Source organism: Rutidosis leptorrhynchoides, chromosome 6 (genome assembly GCF_046630445.1).
Source record: "Rutidosis leptorrhynchoides isolate AG116_Rl617_1_P2 chromosome 6, CSIRO_AGI_Rlap_v1, whole genome shotgun sequence".
NCBI lineage: Eukaryota > Viridiplantae > Streptophyta > Magnoliopsida > Asterales > Asteraceae > Rutidosis > Rutidosis leptorrhynchoides.
Window position 1 is genome coordinate 306,521,420 of NC_092338.1, and position 25,191 is coordinate 306,546,610.

The 25,191-nt window shown below is 31.7% G+C and overlaps 1 protein-coding gene across 1 annotated transcript; it reads right to left on the reverse strand.

Moving 5' to 3' along the window:
• Positions 1-3,225: 3,225 nt before the first annotated feature.
• Positions 3,226-7,469, reverse strand: LOC139854619 (uncharacterized mitochondrial protein AtMg00810-like). The gene is made up of 4 exons (XM_071843915.1): positions 7,389-7,469; positions 7,007-7,262; positions 6,372-6,938; positions 3,226-3,521 (listed from the first exon to the last, which is right to left on the reverse strand). The coding sequence occupies exons 1-4, from the start codon at positions 7,467-7,469 to the stop codon at positions 3,226-3,228; spliced, it is 1,200 nt and encodes a 399-aa protein (XP_071700016.1).
• Positions 7,470-25,191: the final 17,722 nt, after the last annotated feature.

Here is a 25,191-nt window from a genome sequence, read left to right on the forward strand (position 1 = left end):
GAACGTGCGGTATGCTAGGTTTAGCTTGCCTTATATTTGGACGCTCCGGTATGCGTTAATTGATTATTATTGTGGCGTGTCCATTTTATGCATATATATGTATGTAGTATATTATCACTCACTAAGCGTTAGCTTACCCTCTCGTTGTTGACTTTTTATATAGATTGCATGGATGCGGAGGCTCTGGTAAGCGGGGACTAGTGGACTTGCGTAGTTGCTTTAGAAGGCTTGCTTTTGGATTGATTAGGATTGGGTAGCGTATCCCCAATCGCCATGCTCGGCCTTTATTTTGTATTACAAATCATGTGGTTGAAAACTTGTATTTTCGTACGAAAGTCGTAAAATGGCCGATGTGGGCCCGGTCTTCGTAAGACTAATTTTATTAATGGAACGTATTAGTTCTACATATATTAATGTATGGTTAAAAGCGTTTTGTCTAAATACGTAGGGAAGTGGTCAAACATTTTCGCATTTCATGACTTTTTGGACAGGCCACTTTGGCGCGCCGCGCGGCCATATGGCGCGCCGCTCCATATGCTGTTCCAGCAAATTTTTTTTTATCCGCGTTATTGGTTGGTTAACGGGTTGGGTTGTTACATTGAGCCATGAACACATCTTCATGTAAATCTCCATTAAGAAATAATGTTTTGACGTCCATTTGGTGTAAATCCAAGTCAAAATGAGATACTAGGGCCATTACGATCCTTAGAGAGTCTTTTATCGATACAGGAGAAAATGTTTCCTTGTAATCAATGCTCTCTTTTTTAGTATACCCTTTCTCAATCAAACGAGCTTTGTAACGCTCGACATTTCCATTTGGGTCAAGTTTTGTCTTAAAGACCCACTTGCATCCAACGGGTTTTGCACCCGTTGGTAGTTCAACAAGTTCTCAAACGTCATTTTTGCTCATTCAGTTCAACTCATCATTCATTGCTTCCATCTAATGAGCTGATTGGTCACACGTAATGGCTCCTTCATATGAAGCAGGGTCATCACATTTATCTAAGTCAAAATCAGTTTCATTCAAATTGGTATAGAAATCGTCAAAATTTGTGGGCTGCCTTTGTTGTTGTGACCTGCGCAACGACTGTTGAGTTTATTATGATTTAATATTAGTAACAGGGATAGGTTCATTTTTCTCGACATTATTTGGATGATCATGAGAAGTTAAATGATCATTTGAGGTGTCAAGTGGCGTATTAATCGGGATGGGCACATGAAAAATTGGTGTCTCATCTCGAGCCCCTTGAAGCTTAATTCATCTAAATGAACCGCTCCCACTATTGTTAGAATTCTCAAGAAACTCAGCATGGCGTGTCTCGATAATTCTGGTACTGTAAGACGGACAATAAAATCGGTAACCCTTTGATCATTCTGGGTACCCAATGAAGAGGTAACTAATGGTTTTCAAGTCCAGTTTTCGTGATTGAGGATTGTATATCTTTGCTTCAACTGGACATCCCCAAACCCGTAAATATCGTAAGCTAGGTTTCCTTCCTGACTAAATTTCATATGGTGTTTTTGAGACAAACTTTCAAGGAACTCTATTAAGGATGTTAACAACAGTTTTCAATGCCTTAGTCTAAAGAAATAAGGGAAGGTTTGAATTTGCTAACATACTGCGAACCATGTCCATAAGGGTGAGATTTCTCCTCTCAGCAACACCATTTTGCTGAGGGGTACCTGGCATGGTATATTGGTTAATAATTCCATGATCTTTGTAAAGTCAAAGAAAGATCCGGGAGCTTGACCAATATCTGTATGTCTACCATAATATTTACCTCCCCTATCCGATCTCACTACTTTAATTTTCCATTCAAGTTTATTTTCAACTTTCGCTTTAAAAGTTTTGAACATTTCAAGTTATTCGGATTTTTCATTAATTAAGAACAGGTACATGTAATGCGAGTAATGGTCAATGAAGGTAACGAATGATTTATGACCACTAATGCCCGAAGAAAAAGGTCTACATATGTCAGTATGTACTAGTTCTAATAATCCGGTACTTCGTGTGGCACCTTTCTTATTTCCTTTGGTCATTTTCCTCTTTATGCATTCTACATATTTTTTAAAATAAGAGAAATCAAGATGAGGTAAAACTTCATCTTTCACGAGTCTAGTCATCCTGTCTCGTGAAATATAGCATAAACGTTGATGCCATAACTTTGATGAGGTTTCTAGATCTCGTTTTCTCCTATTTTGAATTTCATTATCATTAACGTTATATGATAATAAACATTCCAAAAATTGGTTTTCTGAACATAACTTAAAAAGATTTCCCTCAAGACAACCAGTTCCAACAACACGAGAATTTAAACTAATATACACTTTATTGTATCCAACGTAAATACAAAGTCATCAATAATTAATTTAGATACATATATTAAGTTTTGAGTCATGCTCGGTACATAAAAAGTTCAATGAAGATTTAAACAAAAGCCACCTTCCAAAATTAATGAAATAGTTCCTACAACTTCAACATTTAAATCAACTCCATTCCCAACTTTAACCACCCGTTGGTTTCTTTCAAATCTTCGAATTGTACGAAATCCTTGTAAAGAATTAGCAATGTGTACCATGGAACTAGAGTCAATCCACCATGAATTAATAGGGACATTAACATTACAAGTTTCATTAATCTTAAAAAAGATTCAAATATACCTTTCTTTGCTAATAATTCCTTGAATTTCAGACAGTCCCTTTGAATATGCCCATTCTTATGGAAAAATTTACATTTTGGACCGTCTTGGAATGAGCTAGTACTTGCACCCGTTTTCTGGACCTTATCTGGAGTACGATTATCTCCTGAACCTTTGCCCTTCCATGAGCCCTTTCTCTTTTTGGAGTTTGTAGTAGAAATGTGAGCGACATCAGGGTTTTCTACTTTAAGGTGTTCTTCCTCTTGCATGCACATGGCAATTAGTTCGCTCATTTTCCATTTCTCCTTTTGCGTATTATAATTGATCTTGAAAGGACCTAATTGCGTAGGGAGAGATGTCATTATGAAATGAACTAAGAAAACTTCACTAATTTCCATGTCCATGCCTTTCAGTTTATTCGCCATATCACTCATCATCATATATGCTCACGTGCACCACTAACCCCATCATACTTGGTAGTTAACATTTTGAGGATCAAAGTACTTGCATGGGCTTTTGAAGTCCCCTTAAATTGTTCCTCTATGGAGGTTAAGTATACCTTTTCATTCTTAGAGTCATGAATGGCTCATCGAATAGCAACGAATATGGAGTTCTTAATGATCATGAGATACATTCGATTAGATCGCTCCCACTGTTCATAAGCACATTTATGATCTGATGTACTAGCATCAGTAAGTGCAGCAGGAGGATCAGTATGAAGCGCATGATCGAGATCCATAACTACGAGAGTAAGTTTCATCTGATCTCTCCATGTTGAGAAGTTAGTACCAGTCAAGGGTTCAATTCCGAATAAGTAACACGTATTGAAAGTTGAGGTAGATGATGAAATAGATTGACAATTAAATGTATGCTCAAATAACGCTAATAAACATTAATGGGATATAAATGAATAAAGTCAAGCATATTAGTAAAACATAAAACTTAATATGAACACCAAAATAATATGCATATAAGTTGTCACGATCAATTATCAACCTCACGTTGGTTTAGTTGATAATAAATTCATTAGACATCTTTAACTACAATAAGTATTCATGCGTCTTACATATTACCGTTGGGCACAAACATAAGATGCATGTTAATTATGCTTAATATATATTCCATTGTTTAAGTAAACACACAAATAGCCGTTGGGTTCATTGAGTGAAATACTTAAGCGATTGTATAGTATGGTATTACTTGAACTTCTATATAAATTAAAATAACCATTTGTTGGGTCGATTATCTGAGTTAACATAGAAGTTACCATAAAAATACGGGATATATTAAGAGTTGATATATATGTATTCATTATATATCAAATACTATGTAATGTATCACAAGTAATAATATTCATATTATGTATTAATATCGCATGCAGTGACATGTGAATTTGAATGATACTATTTCCAATTCTTTTAAACCATACTGGATATTTAGAACGAAAGGGATAAATTCAATTAGGCCTTAAAATGTATGCATATCCAGATTGACATGAATACCGAATAATTAATTCACATGGAAAAACTTCAATCACATTAGTATCTGATTATCTCATAAATTATACAAGACCTTTTCCATTATTTGATGCCGTAATTTTCTATTAAGATGAGATACCCACAAGATATTTCATGAATTAATAATAAAAACCATTACTAATATAAGAGATGATCGAATAGCAAGGACCAACTATCAATTCATATTAATTAAAACATCAGTATCATACGAATCAGTATTTGGTCCATCAAAACATTAAATCGATATTCAATGTATAATTTAAAGAGCAATGATGGTTTACAATCGACATTCAATAAGTATTACTCTGTATTAATTATTAATTCATTCCTTAATGAATTAATCATTGATTATGTTATGCCTTTCAAACAATAACGTGTCGATTGAATCAATTAATTCATAATCATCAATCAATTCATTTAATTTACTACAAAACGGATTACATATTCTTAATTGCTCTGATACCACATGTTGATTATTTTATTATCATACAGGATCAATCAAACATGTAATCACAAATTAATTTCTAGAACATGAATAGAAAACTTACTTGATAGAAGAATTGATTTACCACTATAGTTTTGATGATGAAGCTAAGATTATTAGGGTAATCAATTGTTGCAGTAATGTCAATAAATTTGATGGAGAGATTTTTCTCTTTAAGTTATTTCGTGTTCTTATTGAGAGAAATATGTGATTTTGACAGAATTTAGGAAAAGAACACAAACCCTAAAATTTATATCTTGTTATTACAGTTATTTTCATCATGTAACTGTATTTTAGTTAGGGTATAAATTGTCAATTTAGGCAAACTTGAAGGGTTGTAGCACAACAAATGGTAAAGGCCATATAAATTTACGGATAATTCCAACACATCATTCTTTCACTCTTGTATTATTAAAACAAGACATACCCAATATTTGTGTCCCAAGCATATCTCCAGGAATACAAAATGTTGTCTAAATATGCTATAACGCTTGTTCTTTCTGACACTGTTTCTAAGCATCATATTTAGAAAGCTAATAGTGGAAGCATCGAAATTACAAGTTTATCTTCTATAAATATAATCTCTAAACATATATTTCGTATTTTTTTACATAAGGCTTTATAGAATAAATAATGTGATTTCTATCTCTTATTTCATGGTGTTAGGGCTCTCCTTTAAATTTTTAATCTTTAAAATCGAAGTATATACAGTAAAATATGTAAGCTTAAAGCTTAGTGAACATATGTTTGTATATGTATATGTATGTATGCATCTAAGTGCATGTATCTAAGTGTATATATGTATGCATGTATCTGTACTTAGGTATATATACCTATGAATGTCTCTATATGTATACATGTTTAGGTATAGGTACTTATACATGCTTATGTGTGTGTGGGAGTATATATTTATATATGTATATATATATATATATGTATGTATATATATATATATATATATATATATATATATATATATATATATATATATATATATATATATATATGTGTGTGTGTGTGTGTATACACACACACACACACACACACACACACACACATATATATATATATATATATATATATATATATATATATATATATATATATATATATATATATATATATATATATATATATATGTGTGTGTGTGTGTGTGTGTGTGTGTGTGTGTGTGTATGTGTGTGTGTGTGTATGAGTGTGAGTGGGAGTGTGGGAGTGTGGGAGTGTGTGTGTGTGTGTGGCTGTGTATTTTAATTTTTTGCATGTCTACTTGGACTTACATATTTCTGTACATTATATTATCCATGCTATCTGTCATACTGTTGTGCATTACTGCTATATGTGTTTTCTTTTATGGCTACTTTATATGGTTGCATCTTCTTAGGCGCACATAACTCTTACAGGTACGTATTATAAAACAGAAGTATTTTGTGTAATTGATTTCATTAAACTGAAATGAAAGTGATTACAAAAGTTTATACTTGCTCAATTCAAGCATAGTATCGAATTCTAACAACAATCGATCTGATCTACATGACGAGTAATATAGGCGGGAAAAGCTGTTAGAAAGCTGTTACCCGCCTATGAATATTTTACAATACCTACCCTAGACTTTGCAATGTTACAAAACCAACACAAAACTATACTAACTCGTATATAATTCCATATCCTCCTCTCAAGTTGGAAGTTCTTCAAAACCCAACTTGTGTGTCAAATGTAGGTGTTGATTACAACCCAAAGCTTTAGTCATAACATCAGCAAGTTGCAAATGAGTAGGAATGTAAGCTGTTTGAATGAAACCATCTTGAACTTTATCACAAACAAAATGGCTATCAATATCTAAATGTTTGGTTCGTTCATGAAAACATGGATTAGCAGCTATTTGTTGAGCTGCTTTGTTATCACAAAAGAGGGTTATAGGCACTTTAACTGGGATATGCAAATCCTTTAACAAATAAGCTAACCAAACAAATTCACAAGTTGTAGTTGGCATACTTCTGTATTCAGCTTCCGTTGAAGATCTACTCACTGTAATTTGCTTCTTTGTTTTCCATGATACAAGTGTATGACTCAAAAAGACACAATATCCAGTTAAGGACTTCCTTGTCATTAAACAATATGCCCAGTCAGCATCTGAAAAGCCTGCTACTTGCAAATTAGGTTGGACAGGATAAAACAACCCTTCAGAAATGGTGCCTTTGAGATATCTTAACAAATAAGTAGCTACTTGCATATGTGAATCTTTTGGTGCAGAAACAAATTGACTTAAGTGCTGCACTACATATGAGATATCTGGCCCTGTCATAGACAAATACAATAATTTCTAACCAATCTTCTATAGGATTCTGGATCAGCTAGTGGAGTACCTTTATCCAATGACAGCTTCAAATATTGAGGTAATGGAGCTGCAGTAGGCTTACTTGCACTGAGACCTGCATCAGCTAAAAGATCCAGAATGTACTTTCTTTGATTTAAGTAAGTGCCCTTGTCTGTTTTAAACAATTCAATACCAAGAAAGTATCTTGCCAAACCTAGATCTTTGATGGTAAATTTATCATCCAAAGCTTTCTTTATATGCACAATATCATCTTCTGAATTTCCACTAATCAAAATATCATCAACCTAGACAAGGGAAATAGTGAATGTGGCATTATCTTCTTTAATAAACAAAGAATAGTCATATTTTAACTGTTTGAAACCAAGAGTGATCAAAAACTTTGTTAACTCATGATTCCATGGTCTTGATGCCTGCTTTAGCCCATAAAGTGATTTGTTCAGCTTACAAACTTGACCAGGTAATGCCTTTTTATACCCTTGAGGTGGTTTCATGTAAATCTCTTCATCTACATACCCATATTATTGACATCCAACTAATGTAATGGCCATCCTTTTGCAGTTGCAATTGCAATAACTACTCTGTGATGACCCGAAAAAATTGCCATTGACGGCGCCGTCAACTTAGGTCCCATTACGTGGTCATAGTCCCTAAATGAGACGCGTTTGACCAAAATTATGTCGCATTCATTTGAAACGTGTATGAGTTGCAAAATTTTAGGTTACCAAACGGTTCGACAAAGAGTTTAAGTTTACAAAAGTTATAAAGTATAAATGAAATAACTTGCGACATAATATAAGTTGAAATCACGAATGCTATCAATAGCGTATGCATGTAAATATTAAGTTTGAATCCAAATGTGCTATCACTAGCTTATGCATGTATGCTTGACCCCAAGCAAGTAATCAAAGTGTGCGGAAGCATGTATCAAGTAGCCAAGTATGAACCAGAGAAATATATAGAAAACTGTCAACGAAAAACGTTGGTGAAATCATAGGTGTATTTGTAAACGTTGTTTTTATAACAACCCTCATTTTTCCACTCTGAAATGACTATAATACCCCTAGGGTTTCATTGCTGTTTTGTATTTCTGTGATATACCTATTAGGGTTGTTATCCGGACGAATTAAATAAAGTAATTAATATTCGTAATTAATGAACTAAACCCTAAAACCTTAATCATTTATTATAACCCCAACCCTAATAAATATTATAATAATAATAATAATAATAATAATAATAATAATAATAATAATAATAATAATAATAATAATAATAATAATAATAATAATAATAATAATAATAATAATAATAATAATAATAATAATAATAATAATTATTATTATTATTATTATTATTATTATTATTTTTTTTTTATTATTAAATGTATATATTTCGTATTAAAATGTATATACTCTTTATTAGTGTAAATAAAATATAAATAAAATATAAATATGAGTATATATATAAAATAATTAAGTAATGGGTTATAAATGTAAAATTTATAAAATAAATATTTATGTATTTATATTTGTGCCGAAATAAATATATGTGTATATATATATATATATATATATATATATATATATATATATATATATATATACACATACATACATATATATATAAATTGGATAATTAAAATAAATAAATAAATAATATATAACAATTCTAGAATGTTCTTTTTAATAAAAAATAAATAAAAAAATGAAAAAGGCCTAGTCAGCCGAAAGGAAAAAAAGAAAAAAAGGAAATTAATTTGTATTTTTAAATGGAATGTATTTTTCTTGGAGCCCAAGCATTTTTCAACTATAAAACCCCCACAATCCCTCATAATTTTTCATTCACAAATTTGGAGCTCTCAAAAACCCTAAAAACTTTGTGAGATTTTCTTTCTTTCTTTTTTTTCGATTTTCTTTTTCTTTTCTTTGTTTTTTTTTTCGGCCGAAAGCAACAAGAACAATAATATTTTTTTTTAAATTGTTACAATCTTAATTAAATCTAAATTTTTACATGATAATTATTATCATGATGAATGGGTTTTATAAAAATTGAATTTTCAGAAACAAAATTAGTTTTTTGTATTTTTAAAAATTGTTTGTATGATATTCGGCCGAAACACATATATATGTATAATAATTATGTATTGAGTTTATTAAATTATGTATTATACATTTTAAATATTATTGATTAATATAAGATCTAGGAAAAATAAGTTTTTATAATGTTTTTTTATATTTTATTTAATTAAAACAATTTATTAATACATATATATATATATATATATATATATATATATATATATATATATATATATATAAATAGGAAAAAGTCTATTTAAGCTACATTAATATGTTTCCAGAAAATTATGATATATAACTTAATTATTTAGGTCAGAATATAATTTATAAAAATTAATTTCGAATTATGTATTATTTAATTAAGGAAACTAGGTGAAATTCGTAATAAAAATATGTACATTAAATAAAATATAATAAATAATTTTTCTAAGTTTTTAAACATTGTTTAGATATGAGAAAAATATAAAAATTTATTTATGAGTCGAATTAATAATTATTACATAATTAAACACTATTATAATGTAAATAGGAAGTAAATAAGGAAATAATTATAAAATAAATAAATATTTTATTTAATATTATATATATATATATATATATATATATATATATATATATATATATATATATATATATATATATATATATATATATATATATATATATATATATATATATATATATATATATATATATATATATTTTCTACAGGTTTATTTACTGTAAGGAACATATAAAAATTTTAAAAATAATTATTTATGTTCATTCAGTATTTTATGTAGAATTAATCTTATTTTGTGATTAAATTAAGAATAAAAACGAATTTAAATACAAAATTTTAATAAAATTATTTTCTTAAATTTTTCTACTGATTTTTATAATTAACTAAGGCTATAAAAATTATTAATATTATTATTAGGTATTTAATTAATTATATTAGTGTATTTATTGAATATATTAAATTAATTATGTACTATATTAATAAGTATCTTGTAACTAAGTAATAAATAATGTAACTAATTATATTATATATAGTATGAGATAATGATTAGTATATTATAAATATTAATTAATCTAAGATAATAATTATGATTTAAGTAATAATGCATGTATAATTATAAAACTATTAATAGTTATATAATACTAATAATAACTATATTTATACAATCAACTTAACTATATAATAAAAGATTATACACCTATATGTGTGAAGGTTATAATCAAGATAAAGTGCACTATATACAAAACTCACCGCTACATATGGCGTAGGGTGGTCCTTGTTGCCTTATGGGAACCGCTTGTGGATTTCGAATGCCATGACATAGATTCTGGTCAAGAATTCTGGGCGCCCGGTAACAACTGATCATTCAAGTGACTTGTATGATAACAACGAGATTTGAGTAAAGGTGTACAATGTCTTGTTATAGATTATAACCCGAACTTTCTATAATTAGAAAGATAATATAAGTGGAAACTTTCCATAAATGGTAACTTTCCGAAAAAGGAAATTTCTTTAGAAAACCATCATCATTAGTATAATTATTATACTTAAGTCTTTTAGGCGATATCTGATCATACATTCTATCTCTAGGTTGAGATTTCGATCATATTCTTCCGTTCAATCCATTACTCTTGTGGAATATCTCTTATGTGCTACTAAGGTGAACTCATAGCCCCGCTTTTTACATATTTTAATGTATTTTATAAATTTTGGGGTGAGACACATGTTTGCTTTAAATGATTTACAATTTAGACACAAGTGCCTAAACTTTTTGATATGCAACTTCATGAGAATATTGTTAACTTGTATTCTTACATGCAAATTCCAGCCATAATATCGTTAATTGCCGGAATTAAAATGTTGCAAGCTTAGTTATTGTGAGTAGGCCTATTAAGAGTGACGTCTCTACCCATTGACCGATCGTCAAGGGGGTACATAATAATGATTACTGGCACACACGCAGTGTCAGGGGTTAATGTGTAGCTCGATATTATAACTCATGGCATATTAAATATTTTGATGTTTTAAAATAAATCTTGTGGTTTAAAACTTATTAATTATTAAACCTATGATGTTCACTCAACCATTGTGTTGACATTTTAAGCATGTTTGTCTCAGGTGAAGAATAGCTTATGTGCTGCCCTATGTGATTTGCTAGCTGGTGCATTGAAGTCCGCATTTATTATTTCTGATCATTTGTTAAACATTAATTACTTTTGGGTTTACCACGTAAAACGGTTCATTTTCCGCTGTAATTGAATTATTGAATTATTTAAACGTCTCATTTAGAGTCGTTCTCGGTTATTTAACCATGTGATGATATTGGAAAAGTCATATTTACCCCAGGCCATTTTTGGGGTTATGACAGTTTTTGAATCACAAAATTTTATATAGTTTGATTATCCAAATCGTTTGCATTCCAAAGTTGTTGTACGTTTATGGAGCACCCAATTATCAAGACTTAACTGTATACGAACCCCGTTATCATAGTGTTAGAACCTACACTATACCCAAAAATATATTTCTTCCGCTAATGGTAGCGAACCGTCCGAATGAGGGCTCGTCAAGCCCATGTGATCACATAACATAAGTTCACGTTTACACCCTGCAAGTGTAACTAATGATAATTGAATTGAGGCTTTTTGTTCTAACCCCACGTGGAATGTTTGTTTTCGTACTTGTGTTCAAAGCATAAAAGTATGATACGTATATGTTTCTCATCCCATGATTTAAAGCGTAAAAGTTGTTGAAAAGGTGGGACTATGATCTCACCGTAGTTGCACGCCAAAGTATTTGTAATTAAACATTGTGCAATGAAAGTTGCTTAGCCTTGACCTAAACAAATAAGTCATATCAATTACCGGTTACAACACAAGGTCGGTCGAAATGTGTTCAATTAGACCTATGGCTCGTTACGACTCGATTATATAGCATGTGAATCACGTTGTCAAGTTTCATGCAAGATATAAGTACAAGAGAGAGGTTATAACGATTAAACAACGTACTTGTTAAGTTTGAATAAAAGTCAACTTTGGTCAAAGTCAAAGTCAATGAAAAAGTCAGCACGTTTGGGTCGGGTCTCGGACAATTTTTCTGAGTTTCATAATCATATATGAGCATGTTATAACAAGTTTCATGTTAATCGGAGGTGCGTAGCATAGTTAGAATAAAACGTGAAAACGAAAATTTGGACAGCCCTTGACAGACCATCTTGACGGCGTCCAAAATGGCTAGACGGCGTCCAACAGTGAAGGACTGGACGGCGTCCAAAAACACCTGGGCTGCTGAAATGCTGAAATTTCACAAGTCTCGAACCAAAACTCATTCAAACACAAATTATGAACCGAAAACACTTACAACACGTATCTTATATCGTTGGAAAGGTATTTTGATGAAGAAAACAACTAAACATATCTACTCACTCAAATCCAACATTTACAATAACCAAAATCTCGTCGAATGATCATTTAATGTTCATCATTAAAGTTTCAAGTTCGTAAAACGCATTTCATGATTCGGGAACTTACTACTCACATATAATATGCCGTTTCGTAGGTAATTACGCATACAATACAACTAAATACTTACCAATAACATTGTAAGCATTTAATGCATCGAAAGTTCGTTTTAAAATATATCAAACCCTAACAAAAAATCACAAAATCGATAATCATGTTAATGTAAGGTTTTCATGTCATCCAACATACCAAAACGAAGCTAATGAGGCTAGTAACACTTTTAACACATAAGTTTTAACATCTAACAATATTTAATCAGCCAAAATCAAAGATTTGATAAACCCTTTTTCAAGTGTTCATGCTAGTTACTCAAAATAACAAGATCGAGCAAATAAATCACATATTCATGTTAGACTCGAGCCATACACACTAACTAACATCATTTCAAGTCAAGAACATCAAGAACAAGAAATATAGAATTTTTAGAAAGTTACCCAAAAGAGATGAAATTGGTATCAAATTGTAGAGGAAGATGCAAAGATCTCAAATATGCAATTTGTTTTGTGATGAGCTTCCAAAATTGAATTTAGATGATGATTCTTTGATGTTGGGGTTTGAGAGAAAAGTTGGAAGTAATAATAGTTGAGGAGGTGAAAGATGGATGGAATGAATGGTGGGGAGGTGGGTTGACTAGTTGACCTAGTCAACTAGTTTGCCCACTTGGCAACCTTAGTCCCTCAAGTTTGAAAACGGGTGCGTGAATTAACTAACAAATTATTTTAAACACGCGAGAGTAAACGGAAGATGTTATAATTAAATAACGAAATTATTGAAACGCTAGTTAATGGAAGGTACAAATCTAGATAACGAAAGATATTATCTATAAAAAAGACGGGCGTTAAAATAAATTAATGGAAAAAGGTGGGTTATTACATTACCTACACCTTAAAAGAAATTTCGTCCCGAAATTTAGTTGGAAGTAGTAGTCGTTGATTCTTCCTCAAGACCTTGGGTTGCCAATTCTACGAATAAGTGAGGGTACTTCTTTTGCATTTGGTCTTGTCTTTCCCAAGTAACTCGGATCCTCTTTTGGTATTCAAACGAACTTTGACAATAGGGATTTTACGTTGTTTAAAAGTTTGGTCTCACGATTCATAATTTCAACCGGTTCTCCTATGAAGTGGAGTTTGTCATGGATAGTAAGCCCATCAAAAGGAATAATAAGTTCTTGTTCGGCAAGACACTTCTTTAAGTTTAACACATAAAATGTAGGATAAACGGGATTCAATTGAGTTGGGAGTTCGAAACGGTAATCAACGGGTCCAATAAGCTCCAAGATTTCAAAAGGATCAAAATATCGCGGATTTAGCTTTCCACGTTTCCCGAAACAGATTACACCTTTCCAAGGTGCGACTTTTAACATTTTGCGATCACCCACTTGGAATTCGAGAGGTTTACGTCTAATGTCGGTATAACTCTTTTGACGACCACGGGCCATCTTGAGCCCTTCTTGGATTTGAACAAATTTTCAGTTGTTTCATGAATGAATTCGGGTCTGGTAGTTTGCTTGTCACCTACTTCAGCCCATTGAATAGGAGAACGACATTCGCGGCCATATAAAGTTTCGAAGAGGTGCGGCGTTAATACTCGAATGATAACTATCATTGTAAGAGGAATAAGCTAAAGGCAACAATACAAGTTCGTGATATGTCTTCTAAGGTTTGAATCGTATGTTTGCTTGGTACGTCAGTTTGTGGATGGTACGCTGTACTCATGTTTAAACGTATCCCCAAGGCTTCTTGTAAGGCACTCCGAAATTTAGAAGTAAAATGAGTATCTCAATCCGAAATAAATGACAATGGCACACCGTGTCGAGATAGAATTCCTATAATGTATAGTCGTACAAGTCTTTCCCATCTTGTCGGTTTCTTGAAAAACGTTTACTAGAACAAGTTTCTTATCGGTTTCTGAAAACGTTCGTTAGGACTATTCACCCTCGCGGCGAATACTAGTATAATGTGAAGAGTCTCTCTCTCCTTTAAGAATTTAGATAAAGTATTTCCTTACACGGAAGTACGAGTGTAATGCGAGAGAAGTTTCCGCCTCGATGTAAGCATATCAAGCATTTTGTAGTTTTTGTCGATAAAACTGTGCGAAGACGAGATAGTGTACACGTGTAACATATATTTTGAGGTTGAAAGAATTGGTCGTTTATTCAGAAGCATCAATATGGTTTGGAAATAGCCAAAGGTGTGTCCTTGGTATGGTTGTTATCAATATTCACGGAGTTTTCGGATGGCAACAAGGAAAAATAAAGTCATGTACATGGCACATGGTGGTGATTAGGTTGATCGAGTCCAATCACCATCACGAGTCATTAGAACTTTGGTATGACTTACCATAATATAACCACATTGATCGAGTGTCGTTATATTACGCTAACTCATACCTCCATTCCCACATCACTCCATAGAATCAAGTTCGTGTAATCGTGAAGATTTAAAATGAATAAAGTGTAACGGCATCTCTAACGTGACTCATATTTAATCGAAAGAATTAGTGCAACTCTGAAGATGCGTTTCCCAAGGGAAGTGTATAACTGGTTGTTCACGTCAATGCGGTTCAAGTCAAATAATAATGTATTTAGGTACGAAAAGAGTAACTAATTATGATAACGAATAGTACGCAACCGTAGTGATAAGTAGTGATGACGATACTCATCTAGAGTAGTGGTGGTAGTAACAAGAATTGGTAGATAGTGAAGAACGCCGGTGTAACATCGGTAGTGGTTAATGATTGCCATAGTGGTGAAAACTTTACAGCACTTGTGGATAGTAAGCTGGGACGGTGGTGAATAACAACCCGGGAGACAAAGTTCCCGAATTAATGTAATGAATGAAGTCGTCGCCATCCTTATGAGTATAAATCTTGAATTTACATGTGTCACCAGAAAGTGGCAGAGTACGAGTTCGTATGATGAAAATTTGGTACCATTAAGAAGTTCATCTAAGAAAGATTTAAGTATAATGCTCAAGTAGTCAAGTAAGTGCTATCTATAGCAAATGCAAGTCAGAATGTAATGATTAACAATCCGGTGGTAGTCTAGATTCACTAATGCATCCTAACGACTCTGTCAGACACACTAATGCATATCCTATGAAATGTCCCATTCTTATTGATTAAAAACGTTCCATATTAATTGATTTCGTTGCGAGGTTTTGACCTCTATATGAGACGTTTTTCAAAGACTGCATTCATTTTTAAAACAAACCATAACCTTTATTTCATAAATAAAGGTTTAAAAAGCTTTACGTAGATTATCAAATAATGATAATCTAAAATATCCTGTTTACACACGACCATTACATAATGGTTTACAATATAAATATGTTACATCGAAATCAGTTTTCTTGAAATCAGTTTTTACACAATATCATACAAACATGGACTCCAAATCTTGTCCTTATTTTAGTATGCAACATCGGAAGCTCTTATTATTCACCTGAGAATAAACATGCTTTAAACGTCAACAAAAATGTTGGTGAGTTATAGGTTTAACCTATATATATCAAATAGTAACAATAGACCACAAGATTTCATATTTCAATACACATCCCATACATAGAGATAAAAATCATTCATATGGTGAACACCTGGTAACCGACATTAACAAGATGCATATATAAGAATATCCCCATCATTCCGGGACACCCTTCGGATATGATATAAATTTGGAAGTACTAAAGCATCCGGTACTTTGGATGGGGTTTGTTAGGCCCAATAGATCTATCTTTAGGATTCGCGTCAATTAGGCGTGCTCTAATTCTCAAAATTAGTGATGTTCCCTAATTCTTAGATTACCAGACTTAATAAAAAAGGGCATATTCGATTTCGATAATTCAACCATAGAATGTAGTTTCACGTACTTGTGTCTATTTTGTAAATCATTTATAAAACATGCATGTATTCTCATCCCAAAAATATTAGATTTTAAAAGTGGGACTATAACTCACTTTCACAGATTTTTACTTCGTCGGGAAGTAAGACTTGGCCACTGGTTGATTCACGAACCTATAACAATATATACATATATATCAAAGTATGTTCAAAATATATTTACAATACTTTTAATACATTTTGATGTTTTAAGTTTATTAAGTCAGCTGTCCTCGTTAGTAACCTACAGCTAGTTGTCCACAGTTAGATGTACAGAAATAAATCGATAAATATTATCTTGAATCAATCCACGACCCAGTGTATACGTATCTCAGTATTGTTCACAACTCAAACTATATATATATTTTGGAATCAACCTCAACCCTATATAGCTAACTCCAACATTCACATATAGAGTGTCTATGGTTGTTCCGCAATATATATATAGATGGGTCGACATGATAGGTCGAAACATTGTATACGTGTCTATGGTATCTCAAGATTACATAATATACAATATAAGTTGATTAGGTTATGGTTGGAATAGATTTATTACTAACTTTCACGTAGGTAAAATGAGTAGTTTTTATCAATCTTGTTTTACTCGCCATTTCTTCGTTTCTAATCCGTTTTGAGTGATTCCAGTGGCCACGGTTTCGTATTGAACTTAAATTTATGAATATAAATAGAAAAAGTATAAGTTTAGAGTCAGAAATACAAGTTACAAGTCGTTTTTGAAAGAGGTAGTCATTTCCGTCGAAAGAACGACATCTTGATGACCATATTGAATAACATACTTTCACTTTGAGTTTAACCATGATTTTTGGATATAGTTTCATGTTCATAAGAAAAATCATTTTTCCAGAAGTATAGCTTTTAAATCAAAGTTCTTCTTAGGTTTTAATTATCCCAACCAAAACAGCCCCCGGTTTTACTACGACGGCGTATATCCAGTTTTATGGTGTTTATCGTGTTTCCGGGTTTTAAATCATTAAGTTAGCATATCATATAGATATAGAACATGTGTTTAGTTGATTTTAAAAGTCTAGTTAGAAGGATTAACTTTATTTGCGAACAAGTTTAGAATTAACTAAACTATGTTCTAGTGATTACAAGTTTATAATGTTGAATAAGACAGCTTTTTATGTATGAATCGAATGAGGTTATGAACATCATTACTACCTCAAGTTCCTTGGATAAACCTACTGGAAATGAGAAAAATGGATCTAGCTTTAAAGGATCCTTGGATGGCTTGAAAGTTCTTGAAGCAGAATCATGACACGAAAACAATTTCAAGTAAGATTTCCACTCGAAATAAGATTGTTATAGTTATAGAAATTGAATTAAAGTTTGAATATGATTATTACTTTGTATTAGAAAGATAACCTACTGTAAGTAACAAAGGTTTCTTGATCTTGGATGATTACTTGGAATGGATTTAGAAAACTTGGAAGTAAACTTGCAATCTTGGAAGTATTCTTGATTTTATGAAACTAGAACTTTTGGAATTTATGAAGAACACTTAGAACTTGAAGATAGAACTTGAGAGAGATCAATTAGATGAAGAAAATTGAAGAATGAAAGTGTTTATAGGTGTTTTTGGTCATTGGTGTATGGATTAGATATAAAGGATATGTAATTTTGTTTTCATGTAAATAAGTCATGAATGATTACTCATATTTTTGTAATTTTATGAGATATTTCATGCTAGTTGCCAAATGATGGTTCCCACATGTGTTAGGTGACTCACATGGGCTGCTAACAGCTGATCATTGGAGTGTATATACCAATAGTACATACATCTAAAACCTGTGTATTGTACGAGTACGAATACGGGTGCATACGAGTAGAATTGTTGATGAAACTGAACGAGGATGTAATTGTAAGCATTTTTGTTAAGTAGAAGTATTTTGATAAGTGTCTTGAAGTCTTTCAAAAGTGTATGAATACATATTAAAACACTACATGTATATACATTTTAACTGAGTCGTTAAGTCATCATTAGTCGTTACATGTAAGTGTTGTTTTGAAACCTTTAGGTTAACGATCTTGTTAAGTGTTGTTAACCCAATGTTTATAATATCAAATGAGATTTTAAATTATTATATTATCATGATATTATGATGTATAAATATCTCTTAATATGATATATATACATTAAATGTCGTTACAACGATAATCGTTACATATATGTCTCGTTTCAAAATCATTAAGTTAGTAGTCTTGTTTTTACATATGTAGTTCATTGTTAATATAATTAATGATATGTTTACTTATCATAATATCATGTTAACTATATATATATATATCCATATACATGTCATCATATAGTTTTTACAAGTTTTAACGTTCGTGAATCACCGGTCAACTTGGGTGGTCAATTGTCTATATGAAACCTATTTCAATTAATCAAGTCTTAACAAGTTTGATTGCTTAACATGTTGGAAATACTTAATCATGTAAATAACAATTTAATTTAATATATATATAAACATGGAAAAGTTCGGGTCACTACATCCTAGATCCCTACAACCAATGCTCTGATACCAACTGTGACGACCCGACAAAATCGCCATTGACGGCGCCGTCAACTTAGGTCCCGTTATGTGGTCATAGTCCCTAAATGAGACGCGTTTGACCAAAATTATGTCGCATTCATTTGAAACGTGTATGACTTGCAAAGTTTTAGGTTACCAAATGGTTCGACAAAGAGTTTAAGTTTACAAAAGTTATAAAGTATAAATGAAATAACTTGCGACATAATATAAGTTGAAATCACGAATGCTATCAATAGCTTATGCATGTAAACATTAAGTTTGAATCTAAAGGTGCTATCACTAGCGTATGCATGTATGCTTGACCCCAAGCAAGTAATCAAAGTGTGCGGAAGCATGTATCAAGTAGCCAAGTATGAACCTGAGAAACATTTAGAAAACTGTCAACAAAAAACGTTGGAGAAATCATAGGTGTATTTGTAAACGTTGTTTTTGAACCACATGATTTTGTATAGTTTGATTATCCAAATCGTTTGCATTCCAAAGTTGTTGTACGTTTGTGGAGCACCCAATTATCAAGACTTAACTGTATACGAACCATGTTATCATAGTGTTAGAACCTACACTATACCCGGAAATATATTTCATGCGCTAACGGTAGCGAATCGTCCGAATGAGGGCTCGTCAAGCCCATGTGATCACATAACATAAGTTCACATTTACACCCTGCAAGTGTAACTAATGATAATTTAATTGAGGCTTTTTGTTCTAACCCCACGTAGAATGTTTGTTTTTGTACTTGTGTTCAAGGCATAAAAGTATGATACGTATATGTTTCTCATCCCATGATTTAAACCGTAAAAGTTGTTGAAAAGGTGGGACTATGATCTCAACGTAGTTGCACGCCAAAGTATTTGTAATTAAACGTTGTGCAATGAAAGTTGCTTAGCCTTGACCCAAACAAACAAGGCGTATCAATTACCGGTTACGACACAAGGTCGATCGTAATGTGTTCAATTAGTCATATGGCTCGTTATGACTCGATTATATAGCATGAGAATCACGTTGTCAAATTTCATGCAAGATATAAGTACAAGAGAGAGGTTATAACGATTAAACAACGTACTTGTTAAGTTTGAATAAAAGTCAAATTTGGTCAAAGTCAAAGTCAACGAAAAAGTCAACACGTTCAGGTCGGGTCTCGAACAATTTTTCTGAGTTTCATAATCATATATGAGCATGTTAGAACAAGTTTCATGTTAATCGGAGGTGCGTAGCATAGTTAGAATTAAACGTGAAAACGAAAATTTGGACAGCCCTTGACAGACCATCTGGACGGCGTCCAAAATGGCTGGACGACGTCCAGTAGTAAAGGAATGGATGGCGTCCAAGGGGTGGGACCGCGTCCAAAAACACCTGGGCTGCTGAAATGCTAAAATTTCACAAGTCTCGAACCAAAACTCATTCAAACACAAAATATGAACCGAAAACACTTACAACACGTATCTTATATCGTTGGAAAGGTATTTTGACGAAGAAAACAACTAAACACATTTCATCACTCAAATCCAACATTTAAAATAACCGAAATCTTGTCGAATGATTATTTAATGTTCATCATTAAAGTTTCAAGTTTGTAAAACGCATTTCATGATTCGGGAACTTACTACACACATATAATATGCCGTTTCGTAGGTAATTACGCATACAATATAACTAAACACTTACCAATAACATTGCAAAGCATTTAATGCATCGAAAGTTCGTTTTAAAATATATCAAACCCTAACCAAGAATCACAAAATCGATAATCATGTTAATGTAAGGTTTTCATGTCATCCAACATACCAAAACGAAGCTAATGATGCTAGTAACACTTTTAACACATAAGGTTTAATATCTAACAACATTTAATCAACCAAAATCAAAGATTTGACAAACCCTTTTTCAAGTGTTCATGCTAGTTACTCAAAATAACAAGATCGAGCAAATAAATCACATATTCATGTTAGACTCGAGTCATAGATAATAACTAACACCATTTCAAGTCAAGAACATCAAGAACAAGAAATCTAGAGTTTTTAGAAAGTTACCCAAAAGAGATGAAATTGGTATCAAATTGTAGAGGAAGATGCAAGGATCCTAAATATGCAATTTGTTTTGTGATGAGCTTCCAAAATTGAATTTAGATGATGATTCTTTGATGTTGGGGTTTGAGAGAAAAGTTGGAAGTAATAAGAGATGAGGAGGTGAAAGATGGATGGAATGAATGGTGGGGAGGTGGGTTGACTAGTTGACCTAGTCAACTAGTTTGCCCACTTGGCAACCTTAGTCCCTCAAGTTTGAAAGTGTGCGTGACTTAACCAACAAATTATTTTAAACACGCGAGAGTAAATGGAAGATGTTATAATTAAATAACAAAATTATTGAAACGCTAGTTAATGGAAGGTAAGAATCTAGATAACGAAAGATATTATCTTAAAAAAAAAAGACGGGCGTTAAAATAAATTAACGGAAAACGGCGGGTTATTACATACTCTAACAGTGGTTGCTTTTGAAATGTCTCGTTCATATTTATTATAAATGTTCCATATTAATTGATTTCTTTGCAAGGTTTTGACCTCTATATGAGACGTTTTTCAAAGACTGCATTCGTTTTTAAAATAAACCATAACCTTTATTTCAAATTATCAAAAATGATAATCTAGAAAATATCACACTTACACACTACCAATACATATTGGTTTACAATATTAATATGTTACAACAAAGTAAATTTCGAATGCAGTTTTAAACAATATAATACAAGCATGCTGACTCCAAATCTTGTCCATATATTAGCATGCAATAGCGGAAGCTCTTAATAATCACCTGAGAATAAACATGCTTTAAACGTCAACAAAAATGTTGGTGAGTTATAGGTTTAACCTATATATTTATCAAATCGTAATAATAGACCACAAGATTTCATATTTCAATATGCATCCCATACATAGAGATAAAATCATTCATATGGTGAACACCTGCTAACCGACATTAACAAGATGCATATAAGAATATACCCATCATTCCGGGACATCCATCGAACATGATATAAAACTCGAAGTACTAAAGCATTCGGTACTTTGGATGGGGTTCGTTAGGCCCAATAGATCTATCTTTAGGATTCGCGTCAATTAGGCGTGCACAAATTCTCAAAATTAGTGATGTTCCCTAATTCTTAGGCTACCAAGCAAAAAGGGGCATATTCGGCTTCGATCATTCAACCATAGAAAGTAGTTTCATGTACTTGTGTCTATTTTGTAAAACATTTATAAAGCTGCATGTATTCTCATCCTAAAAATATTAGATTTTAAAAGTGAGACTATAACTCACTTTCACAGATTTTTACTTCGTCGGGAAGTAAGACTTGGCCACTGGTCGATTCACGAACCTATAACAAATATGTACATATATATCAAAGTATGTTCAAAATATATTTACAATATTTTTAATACGTTTTAATGTTTTAAGTTTATTAAGTCAGTTGTCCTCATTAGTGACCTACAACTAGTTGTCCATAGTTAGATGTACAGAAATAAATTGATATATATTATCTTGACCCAATCCACGACCCAGTGTATACACGTCTCAAGCTAGATCACAACTCAAAGTATATATATTTTTGGAATCAACCTCAACCTTGTATAGCTAACTCCAACATTACTGCATATAGAGTGTCTATGGTTGTTCCAAATAATATATATAGATGGGTCGATATGATAAGTTAAAACATTTGCATACGTGTCTATGGTATCCCAAGATTACATAATATATTAGAATACATGTATAATACAATATAAGTTAGCTAGGATATGATTTGTATAGAATTGTTACAATATTTCCCGTAGCTACAACAATCAAAAAATATCCAATATTGTTTTACCCATAACTTCTTCGTTTTAAATCTGTTTTGAGTGAATCAAATTGTTATGGTTTCATATTAAACTCTATTTTATAAATCTAAACAGAAAAAGTATAGGTTTATAATCAGAAATATAAGTTACAAGTCATTTTTTTAAGAGGTAGTCATTTCAGTCGAAAGAACGATGTCTTGATGACCATTTTGAAAAACATACTTCCACTTTCAGTTTAACCATGATTTTTGGATATAATTTCATGTTCATAAGAAAATCATTTTCCCAGAAGAACAACTTTTAAATCAAAGTTTATCATAGTTTTTAATTATCAAACCCAAAACAGCCCGCGGTATTACTACGACGGCGTATGTTCGATTTTACGGTGTTTTTCGTGTTTCCGGGTTTTAAATCATTAAGTTAGCATATAATATAGATATAGAATATGTGTTTAATTGATTTTAAAAGTCAAGTTAAAAGGATTAACTTTTGTTTGCGAACAAGTTTAGAATTAACTAAACTATGTTCTAGTGATTTCAAGTTTAAACCTTCGAATAAGGTAGTTTTATATATATGAATCGAATGATGTTATGAACATCATTACTACCTCAAGTTTTATGGATAAACCTACTGGAAATAAGAAAAATAGATCTAGCTTCAAAGGATCCTTGGATGGCTTGAAAGTTCTTGAAGCAGAATCATGACACGAAAACAAGTTCAAGTAAGATTTCCACTCGAAATAAGATTGTTATAGTTATAGAAATTGAATCAAAGTTTGAATATGAGTATTACCTTGTATTAGAAAGATATATTACTATAAATAAGAAAGATTTCTTGAGGTTGGATGATCACTTTACAAGATTGGAAGTAAGCTAGCAAACTTGGAAGTATTCTTGATTTTATGAAACTAGAACTTATAGAATTTATGAAGAACACTTAGAACTTGAAGATAGAACTTGAGAGAGATCAATTAGATGAAGAGAATTGAAGAATGAAAGTGATTGTAGGTGTTTTTGGTCATTGGTATATGGATTAGATATAAAGGATGTGTAATTTTATTTACATGTAAATAAGTCATGAATGATTACTAATATTTTTGTAATTTTATGAGATATCATATGTTAGGTGACTCACATGGGCTGCTAAGAGCTGATCATTGGAGTGTATATACTAATAGTACATACATCTAAAAGTTGTGTATTGTACGAGTACGAGTACGGGTGCATACGAGTAGAATTGTTAATGAAACTGAACGAGGATGTAAGTTTAAGCATTTTTGTTAAATAGAAGTATTTCGATAAGTGTCTTAAAGTCTTTCAAAAGTGTATGATTACATATTAAAACACTACATGTATATACATTTTAACTGAGTCGTTAAGTCATCGTTAGTCGTTACATGTAAATGTTGTTTTGAAACCTTTAGGTTAACGATCTTGTTAAATGTTGTTAACCCATTGTTTATTATATCTAAAGAGATGTTAAATTATTACATTATCATGATAATATGATGTATTAATATATCTTATTATGATATATATACAGTTAGATATTGTTACAACGATAATCGTTACATATATGTCTCGTTTCGAAATCCTTAAGTTAGTAGTCTTGTTTTTACATATGTAGTTCATTGTTAGTATACTTAATGATATGTTTACTTATCATAATATCATGTTAACTATATATATATATATCCATATATATGTCATCATATAGTTTTTACAAGTTTTAACGTTCGTGAATCACCGGTCAACTTGGGTGGTCAATTGTTTATATGAAACCTATTTCAATTAATCAAGTCTTAACAAGTTTGATTGATTAACATGTTGGAAACACTTAATCATGTAAATATCAATTTCATTTAATATAAATAAACATGGAAAAGTTCGGGTCACTACAGTACCTACCCGTTAAATAAATTTTGTCCCGAAATTTTAAGCAGTTGGAGGTGTTGACGTATCTTCTGGAAATAAGTGCGGGTATTTCTTCTTCATCTGATCTTCTCGTTCGTAGGTGAACTCGGGTCCTCTACGAGCATTCCATCGAACCTTAACAATTGGTCTCTTGTTTTGCTTAAATCTTTTAACCTCACGATCCATTATTTCGACAGGTTCTTCGATGAATTGAAGTTTTTCGTTGATTTGGATTTCGTCTAACGGAATGGTGAGATCTTCTTTAGCAAAGCATTTCTTCAAATTCGAGACGTGGAAAGTGTTATGTACAGCCGCGAGTTGTTGAGGTAACTCAAGTCGGTAAACTACTGGTCCGACACGATCAATAATCTTGAATGGTCCAATATACCTTAGATTTAATTTTCCTCGTTTACCAAATCGAACAACGCTCTTCCAA